Source organism: Pelophylax lessonae, assembly GCF_965119305.1.
Source record: "Pelophylax lessonae genome assembly, chromosome: 8".
Classification (NCBI taxonomy): Eukaryota; Metazoa; Chordata; class Amphibia; order Anura; family Ranidae; genus Pelophylax; species Pelophylax lessonae.
The window spans coordinates 27,735,904-27,748,188 of record NC_138775.1 but is presented as its reverse complement, the minus strand read 5'-3'; the positions used below and the strand labels follow the sequence as shown (position 1 = coordinate 27,748,188).

The window sequence follows — 12,285 nt, the reverse complement described above, 5'->3', positions numbered from 1 at the left end:
AATGTTAAACGGGATAGTGAAAGGAATGGCAAAGGTCACTTTTAGTTTTATGGGGGGGGGGGGGGTTATACAAGAATTTTGGTACTTAGACATTTGTTAATAATTTAGAGAGGACCAAGGGGAAGAGAATGATTTTTTGTTTTTATAAAACTTAACGCAATATAAAATGAAGAAGTACTATCAGAGAGCTCCCTAGATTGCAACATCGCGCACCCACATCTATAGGAACAGACACAGATTCTTTGACTGGTTACTTGCGGTGTGAACTGTACCGCATTTTTAAACCATTCGGCCAGCTTTTGCAGCAGTCTTTTGTAACCTATAACTCTCCTCTGACCAAGCCAGGCAGCCAGAGCATGCTGGGACTCTGGCAGCTGTGCAACACCTGTATGGGAGGGCAGAGGTTGCCAAAGACTGCTTCAGAGAAAGTAACAGATGTGAGAATGGCAGCAATTTAGTAGGAGGAAAATTGGAATCTTATGAGGCCGTAGTGTTCCTGCAATCTCCAGGCTCCCTCAGTTTGATGAGAAAATGTACAAGATAGGAGAATCCCTTTCGTTCTGTAGTGCTGTTGTTGCGATTAACCGACAGATGCCATGATGGCATCTACTGGATACTCCTCTTTGCTGCGGGCTGTGACTTGCATCGTTACAGTATCTGTCAGAACCAACTTTGCACGTACCAAAATGTCATGCCCTCCTCGAAACACACCTGCAAAAAAAAATAAAAATAAATAAAAAAATGACACACAGAAGCTTTTTTGCACAACCAAGGATTATTTAAAGCCCAACTCCAGGCAAAACAAAAAAAGGATTTCCCATGCAGTGGGGCTATGCCCTCACTGCAGGGGTCAACTGCTCACTTTTGGAGAATGGAGAAATAACTTACATAATCCTCTGAATCTCCCTGTGGCTTCTGTGTTCTGTGGGGGCATGCTGTGGTCACTGTGCATTGATTGGGGGCATGCTGTGGTCACTGTGCATTGATTAGGGGCACGCTGTGGTCACTGTGCAAATCGATTGGGGGCACGCTGTGGTCACTGTGCAAATCGATTGGGGGCACGCTGTGGTCACTGTGCAAATCGATTGGGGGCACGCTGTGGTCACTCTGCATCGATTGGGGGCACGCTGTGGTCACTCTGCATCGATTGGGGGCACGCTGTGGTCACTCTGCATCGATTGGGGGCACGCTGTGGTCACTCTGCATCGATTGGGGGCACGCTGTGGTCACTCTGCATCGATTGGGGGCACGCTGTGGTAACTCTGCATTGACATTGATCCCCCCCTTCAGCGGCCCATGGAGAAATTATCAAACGTTGACCGCGGCGATACAAAAAAGGTTGGGGAGCACTGCTGTAGACTATAGTAGTCTGCCTGTGGCTGTACAGGCATTCACACATCTTGGCCACACCTAGCTATAGACTGACAGCTGCTCTAGTAAAGAGTACCACTGTAAATAGAGCAAGATTGTGAAAAGGGCCAAAGTCACATAAGAGTACTGTGAATCTCCACCTTCAATGGCAGAAAACAATGATCATTGTTGGCGGCTATAGGGCGTGACATGGAATTTCACTGTATAGTTCATTAGATTGTAAACTCTCTTTAATTTAAAAATAACAAACAGGTTATACTTACCTCCTCTATTCAGTTGGTTTTGCACAGAGCAGCCCCGATCCTCCTCTTCTCGGGTCCCTCTTCTGTGGTTCTGGCCCCTCCCTCCTGTTGAGTGCCCCCACAGCAAGCAGCTTGCTATGGGGGCACCTGAGCCAAGTTACAGCTCCCTGTGTCCATTCAGACAAGGGTGCAGCAACCCGGCACCTCTCTTTCCTGATTGGCTGACTGACTTTGTTTGACAGCAGCGGGAGACAATTGTGCCATGCTGCTATCCCAGGCAATGAGGAGGGGAGTCCCGGGCAGCTAAGACAATCCTACAACATTGCTGGATAAAGATGGGCTCAGGTAAGTATTAGAGGGCCTGCTACACACAGAAGGGTATTTTTATCCTAATGTATAGAATGAATTAAGATTAAAAAAAAAAAAAAAAACCTTCTGCCTTTAGAATCCCTTTAAAGTGGAGCTCCAGCCCCTTGCGGCTTCACAGCTGGTTTTCCACTGCGCATGCACCAATCGCACTGTGTTTTCTCAATGGGCAAACTGAGGCTAGAGCTGAACTTCGGGCTGAGTGGGAGCAGGTACCACAAGGGGCCAAATGTGGCACCGGAGTTGGTGGGCAGGGAGAGAGGCAGACAAGTGGAGCTTCCCCTTTTGCCCTTTTGGGTGGAGCTCCGCTTTAAGAAAAAATGTATTTGTGCAAAATTTTAAAGCAGTATTTGAATGAACGACTTGAAAAATACTGTAAAAGAGAAGTTTGGGTTAATTTTTTTTTTCAAAATCATACCTAGGTTACCCAGATGCTGCATCTGTCCCCCACCGGCTCTAAGACTGAGAACCGTGCGATCAAAGACCGCTGACTGAAGCGCTGGGCTGTGGGGAGGCGGCGGCTCATTTTATTGTTGGGATCTTGCCCGAGCCTGGACCAGCTCTGTTATGTCAGCTGACGGTGGGCTTCAGCACAGAAGTACAGCCAAAACGAGCTTTGGCTGTACTTCTTTAGGGTAATAGGTAACTCTTAGTTTTTCAGTGTGACGTTAGCTTACTGGTACTCTGATTCTCACAGCTGCATCTTACCTGCCAGGTACAGCGAGTGCGCATTTTTGTTTTCAGGTACTTTATCTGACCTCTCGCAGGGCTGCATTCCCAGGAATTTTATCACATTTCCTACTGCATCTGTATAAAGACGAACATTTCAGGTGCTCTCATGAATCATATAGAAGGAACGGTGGTTTGAACTCCCCCCCCCCCCAAATTCATTTTAACCCCACAGTATAAACATTAATGTGAAATTAAAAAAAAAAAAAAAAGTAAAACACCCAAACACAATCACAGGTAAAAAGACAACAGCAGCAATTCATATACAGGCAGTCCCTGGGTTACAAACATCCGACTTACAAACGACTCCTACTTACAAACGGTGGGAGACAACAGGAAGTGACGAGAATTCTCCCCCTAGGAAGGGAAATTCACTCCTGTAAGAGTTCTCATGGGAAAAAGGTGTCTCCACTGAGTCCCCGTTCACACTGGGGCGACCTGTGAGGCGACCTGGTCGCCTCACAGGTCGCCTTCCATAGGGAAGCTGCGGACCCGTTCTAATAGGAGCGACACAAGTCGCTCCGACTTAGAAAAAGGGTCCAGAGCTTCTTTGGGGTGACCCGGAGCGACCGTCATAGACTTCAATGTTATGAAGTCCGTGCCGGCCGCTCCGAGGTCACGGCGCGCTGCTCGCACCGCGACCTCGGAGGTCACCCCTGGAAGTCGGATCGCCCCAGTGTGAACGGGGCCTGAAGCTTTATCACCAATCCTTGTTTCCACAACAACCCAAAATTTTCAAAATCCAATTGTCAAAAGGGATAGAAAGTGAGGTGAAATCTTCTGAACAGGGGTAGAGACAGCAAAACAAATGGTACAGGGGTGCTATCCCAAAAAAAAAAAAAAAAAAAAAAAAAAAAAACGTAAAAATTATTCTTTTGGAGCTACACTTACAAAATGTGCCTGTTTCGACTTACAAACAAATTTGACTTAAAGAGGTTGTAAACCCTCGAAACTTTTTTTTTTTTTCTGCAACCTGAAAGAGAAACCCATAATGAGCTAGTATGCATCGCATACTAGCTCATTATGAAATACTTACCTAAGAACGAGCCCCTGCCGTGCCGCCCATTCACCTGTATGACAGGCGACATGTCCAGTCGCCCGTCTTCCGGGATTGCGGCATCCGGCCATCTGATTGGCCGGAGCCGCGGTGACGTCACTCCCGCGCACGCGAGCCGACGGTCACGGCACGGGGCTCTGAAGAAACGGCACCAGCGGCCGTTCCTTCAGAGCGCATGCGCCAGTGATGTCACTGGCTGCATGTTTAGGTAAATATCTCCTAAACGGTACATGTTAAGGAGATATTTACAGTACCTATAGGTAACCCTTATCATAGACTTACCTATAGGTACAAGTGTCAGAGGAGGGTTTACTTCCTCTTTAAGAACAAACCTACAGTCCCTATCTTGTTTGTAACCCGGGGAACGCCTGTAGTTGAAACACTTCTATTATAGAGCTTGTGGATTTACCGTCTAGCGATTTGATGGTGGATAAGTTGAAAGTTTCCTCCTTTTCAAAATCGTCTCCCACCTCCTCCCAAGCAGCACCAAAGTTGGGCTTCAGAACTTTCTGTATGTGGTCTACTACTGTCACTTCAATGTCTTCAAGCTTCAGGATGAAAAAAATGACATTTGTAAAGGGTTAATCATACAGCCGAGGACTTCACCTGTATAAGGCTCCGTTTCCAATGTTGCGACTTGCTGTGCGACTTGGCACAGCAAGTCAAAAGTCATTAATTTCCATTCGGCCCGTTCTAACTGCCGCGACTTGAGTTGCGGCGACTTGAAAAGTAGTTCTCGCACTACTTTTGGGCTGACTTCTGTGCGACTTCCTTCTATAATGAGGGACAAGTCGCACTGAAAGCCGCAAACAACTTGCACTACGAAGTCGCACGACTTCGTAGCCGCAATAGTGGAAACGAAGGCTCATACAGATCATTGAAAAAGTCTAATAATGAAACTCCAGGTGTGCTGTGAAAATGCAGCAGGGCTCTTCAGGCTGTTTACACCTGGGCGAATTGAATAGCAGGTGGAATTCCCACGATCCTACCAGCAATTCCAAATCTTGGGACGCGTTTGTGATGCCATTACTTCTGAATGGCCCACCAATCGTGCCGTAGTTTCACGATTGTTGTGCGATAAATCGTGCTGCAATTATGGCAAATCGCAACGCGCGACACTTGTCACTCAAAAGAAAAACAGGAGTTTCTTTTGAGGGCAGCGTTGCGATTTGCCATGATTGCGGCACAACTGGGGTGCCATTTAGAAGTAATGGCATTGCACACGCATCCCGCGATTTGTAATGTAAATAAAACAGCATCCTCCTACTTACCACATACTCATCATCATAGCCCTCTTCTTCAGCCTCTCCTGTATTGGGGTCACAATCCTTCACGGTGAACTTCAGCATGCAGCTGAATGTGCAGGAATCTGAGACAACACACAAAATCAGGTTACACCCTTATACGGGCTCCATCTTGTATAAAGACAGTGATGTGCCAAGCTTATTCAAAATTGCTAGAGAGGGTCTGGTAAAACATTGCAGTTAAGTCACATTTTTACTGCCCCCAACCGCTCCCCCTTTACCTGAAAACGCAGCAAAGAGGGGTGTACACATATCACAGCTGCAAAATGCTTTGCGTCGTGGCAACGGCAAGAATTATAGCCCCTGATGCATTCAGCGGGCACTACCACCTGCCAAACACAACCCACTGAAGTGAATGCAGCTGCACTGCAACTGCAAGCAATGCATGCGGTTGCAGTGTGATATTTAGGGGGTTAAAACAGGTGGCAAGGACACAACATATCACCAGTTCACAGCCTGTCAAAAGCCTCTGAAAAGTGATCCAAACTCAGAGCATCCTTGCCACTAGTGTGAATGAGCCCTTACAAAGCTTTTAGCAAGCTCGGTTTAAACATTAAAGCTCTAGAGTAGTGGTCTCCAAACTGCAGCCCCATGGCCGAATGTGGTCCTTTGCTTGCCTTTATCTGGCCCTCAGGGCACTATTCCCCCTACTGGCACCATTCCTTCCACTGACACCAACAGTGAGGACCCATTCCTTCCACTGACACCAACAGTGAGGACCCATTCCTCTCACTGACACCAACAGTGAGGACCTATTCCTCTCACTGACACCAACAGTGAGGACCCATTCCTCTCACTGACACCACCAATGGGGAATTTTTCCATCCACTGACACCAATGATGAGACACTAGTCCTCCCACTGAAACCAGTAATAAGGCATAATTTCTCCCACCGATATAAACAATTATGTACTATTCCTCCCACTAATGCCAAAAATGTCCCACTATTCCTCCTCCTACTGACTAGAGGCACTATGTAATTTTTTTTACTCCCACTGACGCGGGGCATCTTCTACTTCCACAGACCACTCCAGGCCCCCTAAAGTCTGAAGAATAGTAAGCTCTTGGTTTAGAAGTATCTATCTATCTATCTATCTATCTATATATATATATATATCTCTATCTATATCTATCTATATACACACTGGATTTTTTTTATACTACTAATGGCAATGATCAGTGACTGTGGGCAAGTAGGCAATCTGACACTGGGGGGGGGGGGGGGGGACTGACTGTCACTGACATCACCAGTGACACCAATACAGTGATTAGTGCTAATGATATACGCTGTCACTGAACTAATGACACTGGCTGGGAAGGGGTTAATATTTAGGGGCAATCAAAGGGTTAACTGTGTGCCTAACAATGTTTACTCTATGTGCTGTGTAAGGTTTTACATCGCCCTGACAGAAGAGAGCTCTGTGATGTTTACCACCACAGAGCTCTCTTCTGTCATTCGCTCAGCAGGGGCCAGCCATAAATCATGATTTGTGGCCGGGAGCCGCTGATCGGCTTGTGCTGCAGTGAATCGAACATAGCCAGGGCGGCGGGCACGCGTGCATCCCCTACCCGGAAGAAGCAAATCACGTACATTTATGTAATCGGACGCGGGGGGGGGGGGGGGGGGGGGGGTGTCGCTCTGCTGCAGTAAATAAATTATAAACACTGAACATTTTTGCTAGATTACAAATGTTACATACATGCGGAGGGATCATCCTCAGGAATAGAGGTCAGAGTGTAACATGTTCCCGGCTGGTTGTAGGACAAAGACTTTACAGGGATGTAAGAAAGGACCTCATATCCCTCTGTGGGCTCCATCTGTACAGTGACGTTCTCCAGAATCTGGTCGTTCAGTGTGTTGGTACAATCAAACTGCAATAGGAGCATATATTCTGTCACTATTGAGCACAATGTCACATTAAATAATCACATTATACTTTATATGGCCAAGAGTTTGTGAACTAATCCTTATATATGGGTTGAATACATCCCATTCCAAAACCATGACTTTTATTATGGAGTTGGAAGCCCCCTTGCTGCTATATTAGCTTCCACTTATATGGGAAAGCTTGCACAAGATTTTTGGAGGGTGCCTGTGGGAACATGTGCCCATTCAGCTAAAAGAGCATTTGTGAGGTCAAGTACTGATGTTGGATAAGAAGACCTGGCTCATGACCAGCCTTCATGTTCATCCCAAAGGTGTTCAGTAGGGTTGAGCTTAGGGCTCTGTACAGACTACTCGAGTTCCTTCACACCAAACCAGGTCTTTGTAGAGCTGGCACAGGGGCATGGTTATGGTAGAAAAGAGAAGGGCCTTCTTTGAACTGTTGCCACAAGGTAGGAAGCACACAATAGTCTAAAATGCCTTTGTAAGCTGTAGCATTAACAGTGGCTTTCACTGGAAACATCGGAACTAGGGATCGACCGATTAACCACTTGCCGTCTGCTCACTCGAGCAATACTGCGGCAAAGTGGTTCGTTATCATCTGGCGACGTAGACCTACGTCGCCAGACACTCCCCTTTCTCAGCGGCGCGCGCCCGTCCACCGGAGGCTCGCTCCCGCTGTATTCAGTCACAGCGGGAGTCGGGCCTGGGGAGGAGCAGCGGCGATCGCCGCTGCTCTTCCCCGATCGTCGGGGAATCGAGTGTGGAGATCCGCCCGCTTGTGTAAACACAAGCGGGCGGATCTCCTAAGTGACAGATTGCAGGGTTCAGCATCAAGAACCCTTGATCTGTCCTTGTGTCACTCAGTCATCTCCCCCCCACACGTTAGTAAGCACCAGGCATACATTAACCCCTCCCTCTCCAATAAAATTAACCCCATCCCTGCCAGTGTCATTTTTACAGTAACAGTGCATATATATAGCACAGATTACTGCAGTAATGTCACTGGTACCCCCAAAAGTGTCAAAAATGTCAGTCAAGGGTGCGATCTGTGCGCCACAATGTCGCAGTCCCGCAAAAAAAATAAATAAAAAAAAATAAAAAAATCGCAGATCGTCGCCATTACTCGTTAAAAAAAAAAAAAACACCAAAAATGACAGAAATCTTTCCCTTAGTTAGTAAACGCAATAGCTTTTGCGCAAACCAATCAAAATACGCTTATTGTGATTTTTTTTTTACCAAACATAGGTAGCAGAAAACAAATTGGCCAAAAATTTTAAAAAATTTAGATTTTTACATTTTTTGGGGGGGAATTTCATATAAAAAAATGTGAAAAATATTGTTATTTTTTCAAAATTGACGCTCTTTTTTTTGTTTATAGTGCAAACAGTAAAAATCACACAGGTGATCAAATACCACCAAAAGAAAGCTCTGTTTGTGGGAAAAAAAGGACGTAAATTTCGTTTGGGTATGGCGTCGCACGACCGCGCAATTGTCAGTTAAAGTCGCACAGCGCCGAATCGCAAAAAGTGGCCCAGACGTAGGACAGCAAAATCCTCCGGTGGTAAAGTGGTTAATCGGCAAAGCCGATCTGCATTTTCCCCAATATATCGGAATCGGCCCCTGAGGTTACCGATTTTTTTAAAAGTGCTTGTACCGGAGTGATGCCTGCAACTAGAGGAATCACCGATACCGGCGTCCATAGCCGACGTTTTTTTTTTAAATGTACAAAATCGACTGATATGCATTGGCCAAAATATAGGTAGGTATCGGCAACGAAAAACCGATAGCGGTCGATCACTAATCTGAACTCTATCATTTGGAGGGGGGGGGGGGGGGTCCACAAACCTTTGCTCATACATTACAGCATAAGTAACTTATCAGACCAGCCATTCCACAGCTTCATCTGCCAATTTAGTCTCACCTGGAAAACTAAGTGATTAGCAAAAGTGTGTTTTGTACAGCGAACCACATATTCGGTCTCAGATTCCGTGAGGGCGACGGGTTCTACAGAAGACTTAAACAATGGTCCAAGACTTTTAAATTCTGGCACAGCTGCAAGTTGCTCTGGAACAAAAATAATAGATTTAAATATCGAACCCTTTGCTTAGTACATTTAGTTCATTGCTTAGGTTAGTCAAGTTTCATCTCTGTTAACTTTGAATATGCGTTTTTCAGCCCCCCCCCCCGAAGAATATTACCTTGTTAATTCAGTACATCTACTCACCTTGGAATATCTCTTGTCTTGAGGACACCACTTTCTCTGGCTGTTTTACCGTTGCAGCAGGCACATTTTCTAGTAGAAAATAGTAAAAGACACTTTATTTGGGGATAGACATTTGAATAAAAAGTAATATAAAACCTAATACCGATATTTTGGTCATCGGATATCTGTATCGGCCGTTCGTTTCGGACATTTAAAAAGATTTTTTTTTTTTTTTTTTTTTTTTTATACACAGGTACTGATGAGGAGGGACCCCCAAACCCCTCCTCTGCACTTAAAAGCATTCAAAAAAAGTTTGGTTGTTTTGAATGCTGTCTTTTTTTAATTTGGCGCCGAGTACACGGAAGTGATGTCATAACATCACTTCCGGGTTTTTACATGGAGACTCGATCAGAGCCGAATGCCCCGGTCTCAGCCGCATCGGTTGTCATTACAAGACAGCCGACCGTCGGCTATGGACGCCGGTACCGGGGTGATGCTTCTAGCAGCAGGCATCACTTGGGTACAGCACTTTCCCAAAATAATCGGCAATATCGGTAACCTCCGGGGCCGATTCCGATATATTGGGGAAAGTGCAGATCGGCCCCCGATATATCGGCTTTGCCGATAATCGGTCGATGCCTAGTTACTTAACCCACAACAGTAAAATCAGTCTGTATATGCAGTAAAGCATGCTTGTTATACTGTGGAACTTAAGGGGTTAATCCTCTGCATTGTGTAAAAAGGCTGTTTGATCCGGTCTTCTCTGATCCTCCCAATTTTTAACAGTCCCCAATCTATCTGCTGATAGTACAGAGCCCTAAGAGGCATTCTGCGCATGCTCAGTTTGGGGTGTATTGCTAGAGGGTGCATGTGATCAGCACAGGGCCAATCAGCATTGTTCAGACAATGAGTCAGGGGTCCTGCAGCCTCATAGGACAGTCAGAAGAGAATGAAAACTCCTCCTACAAGCTTTAATGAGTGCTCATCCAGACACGGATAGAAGTCACAAGACTGCTATATACTGCTGATGAGAAAGGGTATTTAGCAGTTTATATTTACTAAAATGATTTAATGTTCTGTGTGGGAGACCAAGTATAGTGAATGCAGGCTCCTGGGTTTAGTAACACAGTGGAACTTTAGTCAAAAAATAAGGTCCTTCAGGCTGGCCTTTTTTTGCAGGTATAGCTATGTAAAAGTAACTTTCTACACTATTTAAAATCCAGTAATACCGGTACATTGTGTTACCCTGCTCTGCACATGCTCAGTTGCTCTCAATTTTTAGGTACTTCCAAATTTGTAGAGGTCGATCTGCTGACTGCCTTTAAGTGGAAGCTCTCCTATCCTTTACAGCCAAGGAAGATGCTTCTGTTTATCTGCAACTGCCATGGTGCTGCACATGTGATTAGTTATCAAAATTGATAAATAATGCAGCGCCAAAGTGCTCTGTGAAAATAAGAATGTGAAGGGAATAGTGGAAACATAAATGTGAAAACCTCAAATAAATAAATCCTCAATACCGTGAAAAAAATATCTATACCATGAAACAAAATACTAAATAATAGTTATAATCACACATCAAAATTATATAATTAGTTTAGCAATTATGTGCATCAAGATAAGTGCCTAAAAAATATATAAATCCCAGTACAGATGCTCCTTTGAATGCTGTGCTAAAAAAGCTGGTGCTCCAAAAGAGTCCCAAATATAAATAGTCCAATTGTACTGTGCTTAGAAAACAGGTGTAATGCTTCACTTTACTCCTTCAGTGCTCTAGGGCTAGGCAAAAGTGCTAACTAGCAGCTCACCTCATTCTTATGGGCCATACACACTATAAGATTTTCTGAAGACTTTTTCCTTTAAGCCCCGTACTGATCGTCGGCCGAACGATCGGCCGTCTTTTGTCCAGGGCTGTCGTGTCTGTTGAAAACTGAAAAAAAGACTGCACACGAATTTTGTCGGCCAACAACAGCCGACTGCAGAAGTGATGTCATGTGATGGTTAACTTTCCCTGTGTTTTTTCTTTTCTGAGCATGCCCAGTCTTGCAAATCTGCTGTCTGTCGGCCGAATTCTGTACTGACTGGCGAATAATCGGCCGTTCTGGTGTTGGCCAACAAAAATTTTAATGCTTGCATGACAGATTCTGTTTGGCCGAAAATGCGCTGTCGGCAGCATCATACTAACAAGCCTACAATCGACCGATCGGTCGGCGGCCGAATATTTACGGCCGACAATCGGTACGTGTGTACGGGGCTTTAGATTTACCAAAACCATATAATATGAGGTCAAACCTAAACACTTTCAATTTGTATGCAATCTGGCAGGCCCTTGCACTACATAGAAAAGGTAAGTCTGAAGGAAATCTACCAACAACAGTTGGATAGTGTGTATCCAGCTTTAGACTCCATATAGTATAGTATTTTCTTTCATGGTATAGATATTTTGTTCACGGTATTGAGGATTTATTTACGTGAGGTTTTCACATTTATGTTTCCACTATTCCCTTCACATTCTTATTTTCACGGATGCTTTGTTTGGCACTTCAGCGCTGCATTATTAATCAATTCTGGCAATTTCTGGTGTGAAGTGTGAGCACTGAATGCATGCTGCCATAGGTATTTATGAATTTAACATATTATTTTTGATTGCGTGGATTATACTTCCTTTTTTATGTGATTAGTTATGACACCAGCAATTGGATGGTTTGACAGTTTGGTTGAGGACACAAGCAAATGTGACAGTTAGCAATCCTGGCGTTCCCCAAATGTAACTGTTAAATCTACGGGTTTAGTTCCACTTTATGATTACTGCTGTTCAGGGACTCTGGGCTCCAGCAAAATGGCAGCCTCCAGCGAGAAGAAACAGGAGCAATGCTGGAGGCAATTTACAGCACACACTCATTTTGGTAGCCTAATTATTAATGTGGAATGTATGTTCCCTGCTAAAGAACATTATCTTATAACAAGTTGTTATGGGTAAAGTTCCACTTTAAAGCAGAATTAAACCCTCCTATCCTTTACAGCCAAGGAAGTGGCTTCTGTTTGATGTACAACCGCCGTGGTGCTTCACATGTGATCTGTTATGACACCGGCCATTTGATGGTTTGACAGTTTGGTTAAGGACACAA

The 12,285-nt window shown here is 44.9% G+C and overlaps 1 protein-coding gene across 2 annotated transcripts in view; it reads right to left on the bottom strand.

The window, feature by feature from the left end:
- Positions 1-297: 297 nt before the first annotated feature.
- Positions 298-12,285, bottom strand: part of COPG1 (COPI coat complex subunit gamma 1) — a 49,588-nt gene continuing 37,600 nt past the window's right edge. For both annotated transcript variants that reach the window (XM_082265547.1, XM_082265546.1), the window contains exons 18-24: positions 9,182-9,250; positions 8,879-9,021; positions 6,770-6,941; positions 5,037-5,134; positions 4,175-4,313; positions 2,688-2,786; positions 298-711 (exon numbers count right to left, since the gene is read on the bottom strand). In XM_082265547.1, the coding sequence (XP_082121673.1) occupies positions 581-711; positions 2,688-2,786; positions 4,175-4,313; positions 5,037-5,134; positions 6,770-6,941; positions 8,879-9,021; positions 9,182-9,250 (851 nt within the window). In that variant the 3' untranslated portion in view covers positions 298-580. The remainder of the gene's footprint in view (positions 712-2,687; positions 2,787-4,174; positions 4,314-5,036; positions 5,135-6,769; positions 6,942-8,878; positions 9,022-9,181; positions 9,251-12,285) is intronic.